Raw genomic sequence first — 12,971 nt, forward strand, 5'->3', positions numbered from 1 at the left:
TATTTCAAAAAAATTCAGAATGTATAATTCGAAAATCATTTTTAAGATAATAAAATAACCATTTTGAAAATTGATGGCATGTGCGAAGAAATTGTGAGAGTGCAGGAAGTAAAAGCCTTCAGCAACTTAGTCACTGGGCCTTCCTTTTTTAGGTTGGTAATTGAGAAGTGTTATTCTTAACCCCGCTCTCACATCTCGACTTGCTAAATTGTTTTTACAAATTTCGAGAGACTATTGTTTTATAAGAAAACTATTTTAAGTATTATTTTATATCTATATATAGGATAATCACTCTAATCAAATTTATTCAAACGTCTATTACATCTAATAAAAGTTTGTTTCACATTATATTTTATGCTTTAAAAGCATTAAAATCATACTAATCCTTACTAGTTTGGGCAACATTACCTCTTATTACTGTAATTTTATATCTCATCAGTGTAAAGTGACATTTAGTAGTATATGTTATCGTTACATTGTATTAAGTAATAAAATAGCGTGATAAATAGTAAAATTTTACTACGGTGTAAAAAATGGAAAATTTTGAAGCTTAAATTTACATAAAAAGCCATACATATCGAAATGGTTTTGTTTTAATATCAAATACAAAAATATTAATATCACGAAAATTTCATTAGGGACTTATTTTTCAAAGTAAACTGGAAGAATTTACAATGAAGGAACTTAGATACTTACCATTATAATGGTTTTTCATATGGACACTACTCTAAGTTAAGATGTTTTCTTTATTTATATTTTTATATCAATTTTAGAATTCTATGAATAATGATGCATAGTGTTGTATATCATCATTTGTATCAATTAATGCATGATTTTGCATACTCAATTAGAACTGATTGGACGACAAATTGGAGTGGCTTGAATCATAAAAGAAGCATCTTCTATGAATTGAAACTGAAGAAAAATGAAGAACCTGAAACTGAATTGAAGAATAAACAAAATTTTCTTGCATTGGGAGTGAACTGAACCCAGAAGAATAACAAAAATACAACCTCATTTTCACCAATCTTCTACGTACATACATAAAATATAGGAATGCAATTCTCAGCTAAGCTAAGAAATGAGCAGAGAATGGTGATATCAGTAGTGTGAGCCTAAATTCTTGTTACATTTTGTTTGGATAGTAGATCAGAAAAACCTTACTCAACTTCTTTGATAATTCTTCGTCGCCGTAAGGGTTGTGTTGTAATGCTCCCTGGAGCACTGTGAGCTTTCCTCTTATCTTCCTTCCTCTTCTTGGCATCAGTCATAACACGCAATAAAGCAGAAGCTTTGAATATTGGTCTTGGCAAGTGCCTATGTCTGTTGAGCAAATAAGGAAAAGCAAAAAGTGACAATTATGCACAGGGAAAACTTCATTGCGGAAATATATAATATATGACAACTTTTATCAGGTATAGCAAATATGCTTGATCAAATCTTACCTTGCAATCCTGTTAACCTCAGGGAGGTGCTTATAGCGTTTCTTTACAGCCTCGTGATAGTCGTGCTTTTTACGTTCTCTTGGAAGAATCTGTGGCATGATCACAAAGTAATCATCTGTCAATTAAGGGTTTCTAAAAATAGAAATAATCAGGTATAACCAATAGGTAACAAATTGGAAAACAAACAAGCATCCAAATTATGATGATTTAAGGATCTTAATCATTGTTCATCTTTTAATGTGCGACAGACAAGAATGACAGGGAACAATGAAACTCAATTAAACTATAAAATGTATTTGGATCCTCCCAACTCTAGTTCAAGCATGGACCTTAGCATTTTTATAGACCAGCAGGAATTTGGAACAATGAAGAGGCAAAGTGGCCTTCCCTCCCTTCTCTCGTACAAGATGGTGTCTATCTCACTAATAAGATGACAATGACAGCCATGTCGGGATATGAAAGAAGTAGGTTTAAATCCAAATAAATGTAAAGAAAATGTATGTATATAAACGAACAAAACTGAGATTCATCTTTATATGAAATAAACATTGCCACATGATGCTAAGGATATGCTCCGACACATTAATTATTTCACTCAAATCTAAGTAATGTAAGAAGCAAGGAAGATATCTTACTACTCCAAGTTGCTCAGATGCTTTTGCCTTCCAAATCCTAAGGTTAGTATCATCACTTCCTGAAATCACATAACTTCCATCACCACTGAACTTGACACAAAATACCCTGCATAACAAAGAAATAGATCAGCCTACCATACGGATAGAAATCTTTCAGAAGAAAAAATTGGCAAAAGCAGCAATAGCATTTTGTTAGGATATAGAATAAAGGGAAGTATAGCAGCTACTAATTAGAGGGATATCATGTCTATAAATACGAGGATACTATACCAAAGGGGGATTTTCATTTCGTAGTCTGAGCGTCAACCCTTTGTGAAAGGAAAAAGCCTTCGTGAAGGGAAACCCTTGGAGGAGAAAGTGTTCTCCCATTTATTGATATTTTCATATTACTCGATAAAAATCTTTTCAATTCTTGGTTCGTAACATCTTTTGTTGGCTATTTAAAAATATTTTCAATTTTTGGTTCGTAAGATAATTTATAAGTATCTTGTTACACATCCAAGGTTTACATTAGTTGAAAAGTGACATGAGTAATAAAGCAATAAAACGTTCATTTTCAAATATAAATTAAGTAAACCTTTGCATTCTCTTAGTGTGATAAATCTCTTTGCTGTGACCACCGTTATACTGAAAAAGTCTCACCTACAAATGAGAAATCATCAATAGATAGGAAACCATTCTTAGTAAGAACAAACGTCAGATGATTGAAAACAAAAGTCAAGGAACTAACTGTTCTATCGTAAGATCCAGTGACAAATTCTCGCCCAGTTGGTGAATAGTCAATATCCATCCTGTGGAATAGAATATGATCATGCATGCATGATAAAATTCTAGGATTACCAAGAACACAACACTTAAAGAAAAATCATCTTACACTGCAGAAACATGATCTTTATGAACACATTTAGCTTCATCCAACTTCCTAGTATCATAGCTATAGCAGTTTCCATCTTCATTTGCCTGAATAAAATTTGTTGAGAAGAATGTAAAATATCTCTATTGAAGATGTCTCGACCCAATAATATCTCATGTTAGCCTTAACGAAAACCCTAAACAATAGCTTGAGAACCATTGAATACATTCAAATGATCAACTTACAGCTGTAAAATTTATGGGTTCCATTGGATTCCAACATAAAGAATTGGTTTTGGTCTGTCACAATGAAGTAATAGTTAGTGTAATCATGAATATATTTGGAATAAAGCCAAATGATTTGGGGAGTCGGACAACTCAACAGAAATGATGTTGAGAAATGTTGCAATGATATAATACGGTGTGCAATTTAAGAACCACATAAAATAATAGAGACCTCCGTCAACAAAATATGTTGATTAGAAATAACATAATAAAAAACAGCAATTATATGTTATAATTTAAAACAATGAAAAAGGTAATTACCATCATTATCATTTTCCTCACAGGGGAAGCCATACGTAGATCATACAGAATTATGCTTCTGTCACTGAAAAAAGAAAAGAGGTTAAAAAGGCAGGTAATTTACATACAAGAGTAAAGTACGTTAAGCCACCAATATTAGGACTTATAAAGTAGAATAAAGTAAAATCATTCAAAATCGGTAAAACTTGAAAAAAAAAGCATACCAAAAGAAACAAAACCAAGTCCCCTTCTTGATATTCCTTTCCATTCAATGAATGAAATGCCTTTTTCACCAGATAAATGACACTGTTGGAATATATTGCAGATGTCTAAACATTATGGAAATATTATACATAACCCCTGAGGAAAATTTTCATATATCTTTATATTTCTCAATTTGTTTCCTTATATAATTAAGATTATTAGCCTACTATTAGTATATATAGAGCTTAGCATTGTCTATCGAATGACATCCTCATTTCCTCCTTCAAAACTTAAATCCCTGTAACGCCAACATGGCATCCGGGATCCTGTAATGCACCTTGAGAATGCTTTACCCTTCCATTGAGTTGTGTTCAAGGAAATTGATGACACCACTCTAGTTCTTTGTTCATTGTTTGCTCCTAGTCTCTCGCTTTCCAGTTGTTATAATTATAGAAATAAGGAGTAAATCCTAAGTCATCCTTATGACGAGATAATATCAAATTTCCTTTTTTTATTGTATTAATTCTGTTTTCTCAATATAAATAAAACATTCATTCAGTCTCAAAAAAAAACAGTCTCAGCCCAATGTCTCCCTCTTTCCTATGGTTTAACAAGATATCTCGACTAGCACATGCAAGAGCACCTAATGGCCGACCAACCTACACCCAACTCAACTCTACACTCCTACACCCATGGTGGCGATCTACATTTTCCTCTCCTTAGATAATTTTATTATTATGTTCAGATTTAACGAGAAAAATGTCTTCCAACACCCCCTTCAACATCCAGAACAGATTCTCCCATCTTTTCTAGCCATATTGCTAGAATAGAGAAGATGGACAGGTCTAGCTTTTCTTTTCATCTTGAGATTCCGAAATCAGGTTAGGGTTAAGTGGGCAGGGCTATAAATCCAATCTCACTACAGCTGCCAGATACATTCCTAAGGAGCATGAACAATTGATAGAGATTGATGTTCAAATATGTAGTGTAATTAAACCTACCATTCATACTTCACTCAAACCTATGTTTCACTCCCATGAGACGTGTGCTTCAGTCAGGAGTAAGGCCAGTTCCCTTTATACCAACAACACAGCATTAATATGACATGTCTCTTGACACTTCTCGCACCATGACAATTTGAGGACCCTATGTTTGCTTATCTTGGACAGCTTCATGCTGACTTACATGAATTTAATGAGTTTATTTCACCATCTCCAGATGTAGAGAAGGAACTTGAGAACTGCAGTACATTTTTTATGACCTTGGGCTTGTATGGGTTGCCAAAAAAGTATGCTACTACCTGTGATCAGATTTTGGATTGCCAGTCAACCCTACTATGACTTCTCATTACCTATTCTCCTCTGTATTTCTTAAAAAATGGTTATGGAGATATGTACTTCGTGTACGAGGGAAAATACTCAAATTGGATACAATCCATATGGATCCTAAAGTATATTATAAATGCTCATGGCCAAGACCTCATTTATGAAGATAAAGAAAATACTCAAATTGTTAGATATTTTGACAATGACTGAGCAGAGTCACTAAGTAATAACCGTTCCACTACATTGTATTTTGTTCTTATCGGACGTAATTCAATATGGCTGAAAAGTAAGAAAAGAAGATATTGCATTGATGACATTAGTCACTAGTGTGCTCATGTGGCTAAAACAACTTCTTAAAAGAGAATAAATTTGAAGAAAATTCCCAAAAGCACCTTATATGTGACAACTAGCAACATAGCACACTGCCTCTAATCATCCTTTTCATGAGGACCAAATACATTGAAGTAGATTGCCATTTCATAAAAGAAAAGCTAAAGTCTAAAGACATCACCACTAGATTTGTCAACTCTAGTGAACAATTCGTTGAAATATTCGCCAAGTCTCTGAATGGACCAAGGATCAATAATATATTGAAAAAGTTGAGCAAATGTGACTTATAAGCTCCAGCTTGATGGAGAGATATATATATTTAAATATAATTGTAGAAATAAGAAGAAAATCTACAATCAGAAATAATTACACTAGATGTGTTAATAGGAAAACCTTTATTTATTCCTGTATTATATCTTCATTATTAGAGGATATTAAATCTCCTCTATGTATTATATTGATTCCGTTTTCTCTATAAATAAAGCATCTGTGTTGTCTCAAAAACAGTTTCAGCTCAATGTCTCTCTTTCATATAGTTGTAATGAGTTTTGTCCACCATATCCTGGTGTGCGTTATTTAGATCATCCCGGCTTATTTATGTAGAATGACTTTACACCAGTCTATTTTCTGTACATCTAACTTTAACATGCTAAGCCTTACTTTTATGCCCCCCTACTGCGTTTTCTGTCCTTGGCAACTGTATTCAGTAGACTAGCCCGCTAGCTGGAAAGCTTCTTAGAGAAGTTTGCCTTGTATCATATAAATAACAGTACCTAACCTTCACAACTCATCTATAAACACAAATCAGAATAAAGAATTTTCTCCATCTCTCTCTGTACAATTTCTTTGTCTCTTGAAATATCAAAGGATACCTTATAACATTATGATTATATTTTAAAATAGTTTAGAGCACCTACGATCTCAAGGAACTAGCTTCCATATTCTTTCTATTTCATCATTGATGATTTGTTTCTGGATTTAATTAAGGGCACAAGACATGTAACTAAACTAAGTACTTTGCCTTTTGGATTCTACTTACAACATCATTATACACATAATATTATTTTGAATATTTATTTTTTTCATTTCTTTCTTCCCAATAATTTCAACAAAAAACAACGAACTATTAGATTAGTACCAGTTTTCCATCCACAACAAAACATAAAACGGAATTTTCTCATACTCAGGAACCTATTTCAATTACAACTTCAATCAAGTTGACAGTACCAAGGCTTTAATCTCGGAAATGGAACATTAAAATGTGATACCAAACAAGAAGGAAAATATACGCATTAAAACAGTATAAGTACTCATTAATGGAGAAAAAACAAAAATTCAATGAGACCAGCAAAGACCTAACAGGCAACAAATAAAAAAAGGATCAATATATCTATTGGGTGAAAAAACCTGAATTGTATTGTGAGCAATATTGTAGTCCTAAACCTATAGGCAATGTCACGTACCTAGCTGAGGTGGCCAAAATATTTGGTTCTCCAGGATTAAACCGGACAGAAATTACTGTATCTGTCCCCCATTCAAAACTATTAATCGGCTGAGACCTGCAGAAAGAAAGAAACAATTACATGAAATAAACATAAAATTTAGAATGGTCAACTACTATGATTCTAGTAAAACAAGTAGACCAAACAGAAACTGAGCACCTGTTGTGATTCCATATATCTACTTGAGCACCAACTGTTGCAAAAAGCTCACCATCCCACTGGTGATCAACGCCCCTAAATATTGAGAAAGTAAAACAAGGTTCAGTAAGCATAAAAATAACAAACTTCAATATCTTCCTCAAGGACAATTCACTCCAAAACTTACCAAAAAGCATTCTTCCAAACAAAAACACTTGCTGGCTGCACAAGAGAAAAAAAAGGTTCATAAAATTGAGTCAGTAATATACCCACTTAAATTTTTTAAAAAAAAAGGTAAAAGTAAAATATGCTAGCATAAAATTTCACCTCAACAGTGCTCTTGGTTGAGTTATCTGACTCCACAGGAGAAGTATTAGGAACATTCCAGAGTCTGATACTGAATTAAAATTACACGTTACATCATAAAAATAACTACTGAAGGCTAAATATGATAGATAGATATAATAGGGAAAAAGGTTGGTTATTACCAGGCATCAGTTCCACAGGACACAAGAACTTTTCCATCAGTAGATGCTGTCAAACCTCGTACAGCCCCTTGGTGACCAGGAAACTGGCAAACTGTCTGTCTTTTATATCAAATACAAGGGGCACCAAATTAGATACATATAGTAGTTTAAAAAATTGTAGCATTAATTTTCTTCTTCTTCTTATTCATAATTTTCATGCATATTGCTAAATAATTTTATCATGTAAGAACTACCAGTCTTCAGGAAGCCATCATACCCCCTCAACAGAGAAATAATAAGAAAATCTCAAGTCATATTTGATACAGTAAACTACAGCTCATTCATAACTAATAAGAAAAAAATTATGACTTTCCTCTGAGATATACTTATTATCTATTGATAGTCCATACAATGTATTGTTAATTACTACAGCATCCATTTCTTTTCATATAAGCCCTCTAAAGCTCTAACTAAATCTTAAATACACAAAAACTTATCATAGATGACAGAAATAATAGTAAAGATCACTAGGGAGTTAACAACAATTTTAATATAGACAAGAATATTAATTACATTTCTTAATATTTGTGTTATCCTCTAAGCAGACAAATGGAAAGAAATGTACAGAATACAAAGAAATGTTTTTCAATTCAAAAATATTACTAAATATCAACTTGATTCAAATTCCAAATATAAATATTTTCGTTCTGAAGAAACCAAATTATTAAAAAAACTATTACCTTGATGCTAAATCCCAGAGTCGAATATCTGTAAAAACAACAAAGACAAATGTTACCGGCTTCTTTTTTATGTATGCAACTCAACTCATCCACCATTTTACAAAGATAACAATGTACACTGGATTGAGTCTAATCTGCAAAAAGATGGTGTTGTAGTAATCCATAAAACCTATTACCATGTAGAAGAAAAACCATTGGAAAATAACCAATAAAGCAAGGATAAAATTACAAGATTGGGATGAATAGTAAAAGTGAATGGATATGTAAGACATGCCCACACAATTATTCCTTATTTATGATTGATTATTTATACAATATAGTAGGCAAAAAGAACCACACTACTTTAAAGAGCTATGTTTCATAATAGTCCTATACACACACACACACATATTTATGCTCTCCATCTCTAGAGCATTCCCAGTCCTCCTAACAAAATTTAACCACTTCCTGAATTCAAAATTTTTTATCCATCATATAGCAAAAGCAAATTTCTTCCTCTTCTCTATCTCCAAATCAAGATACTTCCTACAGCTAGAACTACACATATAGCTGCAGGTACATAACTAAATAAGGTAAAATGAATTACCTCCATCCATTGAACCAGAGAATATCCCTTTCAACTGGCTAGGGTTCTTCGTCATGCACGAAATAGCATCTATATGTCCATCCAATGCTCCAATAAATGGTCTTGCAAAAATCTAAACCCTCAAAGATTAAAAACACACAATAAGAAACAGAAAAACTTCACATGTAATAAAAACACACTGATCACGAAACTGAAAAAGAAAAGTTATAAGGAAAAGCGGACCTTGTCCAACTTCACTGCATTTAGAGCCCGCACATACTCCACCGCCTTCTCTTGAGGACGAAGGCTGGGGTCGTAATTCCGGAACACCCTCTGTCCAAAATCAAAGGGACAGTTTCAGAAAAAGCAAAAGATTGAAAATTGGATTGAACTGAGTAATTAGAATAAAGCTATTGGTAAAGGGTCGTGTGCATTGAATCACCTGAAGGTCTTGACTTCGTTCTCGGGTGAACTCATCAACGGAGCGTGATATAACTTTGACCTTCATTGGGCGTTATACTGTGTTCTGGTTCTTCAACCTCCGAATTAGAGAGTGGAAAAACCCTAGTATGATTGATGGAGGGAATCAAGGTAAGAGGAAGAAAGGGTTTTAGTGATGTTTTGTTCGCGGGCATATGGATACGGGTCGGGCCCGAAAAATAAATTTATGTGCTAACAAATTTTAAAATAATAACTATAAATTTCATTAAAATATATACAGATATTAAATTTTATATATCGAATTAGTATATATAGAAATTAAAATCAATTTGATAGTGTTTAATTTTCTTGTGTTAATTTAAAATATATAATATTTAGATTTTAGAAATTGTATTTTGTAATTTTTCTTTAGTGTATACATTCTTTCATCATTTTTTTAAATACTATATTATACACATATTGTAAGGACCTAAAAATTTGAACCCAGGGTTATTGGGCCTTAATTGTGGCAGCTAGACCTTTAGCAATTTGGGCTCATGACCTTGGTAAGGGGGCTCTCCTAAAAAGAAAAGGCTGAAGTTCATTTGTCAATTCTCCTTTCTTTCTCTAAAAACCCCCTTTTCCCAAATTCGTTTTTGCTTCTCTCTAGCCTCCACACTGATTTAGCCATTGCATGTTCTGTTAGGTGGTACCCTAGCGACCGTCTCGTAGAAAGCTTCAAAACCATCCGATTGATTTTACGTTCTTCAACCGGTAAGTGGCTTCCTCTTTTCTCCACTATTTTCGAAATTTAGGGCTTATGGTTCTACTGCTTTTGTGCAATTGGAACTGTCCTCTTTTCAATTCCTGTCAAGTTTGAGCTCTAAGGGTTGTTCTCATCACCAATGTGATGGTTGTAGGGCACTGCTTAAGTTCTTCCCGGGGTAGGGTACTGTTGAAAGTTGTGTTGTGTGCTAGACTGCTCAACTTTAAGGTAAGGGGAGCTAGTTCTATTCTTAATTTTACTGTGTGGAGTGAATGCATGATAAAATTTTGAAATGGTATGTTGTGGAAGCATGAACTTGGTTCTAGTAAACTTGAAATGCATGTATGGAAGTGTGTGTTATGTGATTTTTGGTGATTGATGTCTATAAACTGTTTGGAATGACTTAGAATGATGGAATTGTGTATGTTGGAACTGTTTTGGCGTGAAAATTCTGTGGTAGTACTGTTAGAAAGGAAATAAAGTGTCTTTAGGGTCAATTTTAGGCCATTTTAGAGGAAGTGAGGTAGGGATTTTGAGTAAATGAGGGCTGCAGTGTTCCTGGACTGTTTGGGCAGCCTAGACAAGTCCATTGTGACTTGTTAGAGGCATAACAGTAGTCGAAAACAGGTTCCAAGTAGTAGAATCAAATTTGGGTCCCTAAGTTGTTGAAGTTAGTGTTTTGGAGCTGAAAGTGAACTTTAATCACTTAAAAATGGTAGTAGAAATGTTTAGAATCATTTGGATAAGTTTAATTAAGTCTAAAACGAGAATTAAGAGTCTAAGAAGTTGAGAAAAGTGGTTAGAAATGGTCAAGGGAGGTTCTGTTACCATTCTGCAGAATTCTGAGAATTCTGCAGAATTAAATTCTGCAGAATGCGCAAACTAACCGTTCGTCCATGTCGGATTTGAACGCTCGGTCATGCCATGTGCTGAGTAGCGTTCGGTCATAATGTTTAGGCAATTAGCGTTCGTCCTTGTCTGGAGAGCGTTCGCTCAAGTTATGGTTTAGTAACGATCGCTCAGGTGTTGGTTAGTAGCGTTCGTTCATTCGCTGGTTTAGTAGCGTTCGTTCATTCGCTGGTTTAGTAGCGTTCGGTCAGTTGAAGGTTTAATTAGCGTTCGGTCAGGGGTTGAATTAGTAACGAGCGTCCATAGGTAGTAGCGAGCGTTCATATTGGTGGCGTTCGGCCTTGGTTTAGTTGCGATTGTGAGCGTTCGGCCTTAAGTTTGTATTCTTAGGGTGAATCTTAAGCGTCCGGTCTTGATATTGGTTAGTGATCGCTAGCGCTCGGTCTTCATGAGGTTTGATCGTTGAGCGTTCGTCCCAAACAAAGTCCGCCCAAGGGTTTTTGACGTTCGTTCAAACAGTGTCCGTCCAATGGGTTTTGGACGTTCGTCCAAACAGTGTCCGCCCAAGGGCTTTTGGCGCTCGTCCAAGTAATTCGTCCAATGGGTTAGGACGTTCGTCCAAACAGTGTCCGCCCAAGGGCTTTTGGCGCTCGTCCAAATAGTGTTCGTCCAGTGGTGATATTTTCTGTTATGTTTTCTCTCATCCAGTAAGTTATGTTATTTAAATATTTCGGTTACAATTTATGAATGCATCTTCATGTGATCCAGATTGGTTGAAAGTGTATGGTTATATGTGGTTTATGATGTACATTGTTGATCCAAAAGGAATATCATGAGATTTAAAATGGTAGGATTTAATCGGAAATTAAGATCTCTCGGTGGGATCGGTTAGTGTATTGAATGAATGTAAGAGGCTTCCATATGGGGGGTTATCCCTAACACTCCAACGGTCTTTCATTCTCACTTAGAGAGGATTGACGCGTGTGGTGGGAGTAGTGGGAGGTCCTAGGGTAAACGCTATCACTGGAGGTCTATTCCGCGGTAACGGACTAGCCTTGTGTATGGTCGGGTGGAACCCCTCGGCAATGGCTTTGCAAAGCAGTAGAGGCCATCACAAGTGCACAACCCGCCCCAGCTCTACATACATTCTATGTCCGGACGTGTCTAGAGTCTTAACATGCTAGGATGCTTGTCTTGATGAGTTTTATGAAATAAATGCTTATGTTTATGATGACTAAGGTGTTTATATGTGTATGGATATTCTGGTAAATGCTAGATTGATTGAAAATGAATTGTATGATTGTTTGAGACCTAGCTCACCCTTGCATTTGTGTGTGTTGCATGTGTTTGTTTTTCCTCTTGCGATGATCATCCAATCCTTTGGATGTGAGCAGTAGGTGATGATGTACCTTCGCAGCAGAAGCGTTGGAGGTTGAGGAAGACCCAGCTCCTAGTGCTTAGGATTTCTACTAGCTATTATGTTAAATAGCTCTTTATTTTGAAAGACTTCTAGCCTTCATTTTTAGCATGATCTGTGTTTTGGAGAATTGTGAACTTGTACTTAAGTTTTAAAAGTTTTCCAGCCAGACTTGGATAACTGTACTCCTTAATTCAATCTATTGTGTACTCTTAACTGCTTTCTATTATTATAATCGATGCATTCTACGTATATACATTGTTATATATTTTGGGATGTCACACATATTGATTTTTTATTTTTTTCTTTGTAAATATAATTAATTTTATTACTTTGGTGATTTTTAAAAAATTACTCATCATAAATACTAGTCATCACAATAAAAAATAATATACATTATAAAATTATTAAAATCTAATTATCTTATTTATAACTTTTCTATTATTTCAAAATAAAAAGAAAATTAATAACATTTTCTATTTTAATAATCAATTTTGTATTATTATAAGAAAAAATATGAACATATATATATATATATATGAATAAACTATATATATTGTTTATACTTATTTGTTGATAAAATATTACAGATGAAATCAGATATTGTAGTGGTATAATTGTTTCTGTTTGGTATATAATATTGAATTCTCTCAGCTGATCATTTTTGGGGTGAAATTAGGTTTTTGTTTCCTAAATGTGTCAAATGTATTTAGTATAGTGACTCAGGGTGGATTGTGATTACTGTAACTAATAATTAGTTTATTTGCTCTATTTTAATTTATTTTTATTTT

General features: G+C 34.1%; 1 protein-coding gene across 2 annotated transcripts; it reads right to left on the reverse strand.

Annotated features, from left to right (window-relative positions):
* Positions 1 to 945: 945 nt before the first annotated feature.
* On the reverse strand, positions 946 to 9,357 carry LOC108343501 (uncharacterized). Of its 2 annotated transcripts, XR_008249727.1 has the most exons (18): positions 9,171 to 9,357; positions 8,972 to 9,061; positions 8,750 to 8,861; positions 8,164 to 8,191; positions 7,445 to 7,543; positions 7,284 to 7,353; positions 7,144 to 7,178; positions 6,978 to 7,052; positions 6,780 to 6,875; positions 3,479 to 3,542; positions 3,179 to 3,232; positions 2,955 to 3,040; positions 2,811 to 2,871; positions 2,658 to 2,722; positions 2,081 to 2,186; positions 1,775 to 1,867; positions 1,446 to 1,534; positions 1,258 to 1,323 (listed from the first exon to the last, which is right to left on the reverse strand). XR_008249727.1 is itself a non-coding variant. In XM_017581822.2 (17 exons), the coding sequence occupies exons 1-17, from the start codon at positions 9,234 to 9,236 to the stop codon at positions 1,161 to 1,163; spliced, it is 1,359 nt and encodes a 452-aa protein (XP_017437311.1). In that variant the 5' UTR covers positions 9,237 to 9,355; the 3' UTR covers positions 946 to 1,160. The 2 variants fall into 2 exon arrangements, 1 of the variants encoding a protein (XP_017437311.1); XM_017581822.2 differs by lacking the exon at positions 1,775 to 1,867 and having other exon boundaries at positions 946 to 1,323; positions 9,171 to 9,355.
* Between the last annotated feature and the right edge of the window lie 3,614 nt (positions 9,358 to 12,971).

The sequence above is a fragment of the Vigna angularis genome, chromosome 6 (assembly GCF_016808095.1).
Source record: "Vigna angularis cultivar LongXiaoDou No.4 chromosome 6, ASM1680809v1, whole genome shotgun sequence".
Lineage (NCBI taxonomy): Eukaryota > Viridiplantae > Streptophyta > Magnoliopsida > Fabales > Fabaceae > Vigna > Vigna angularis.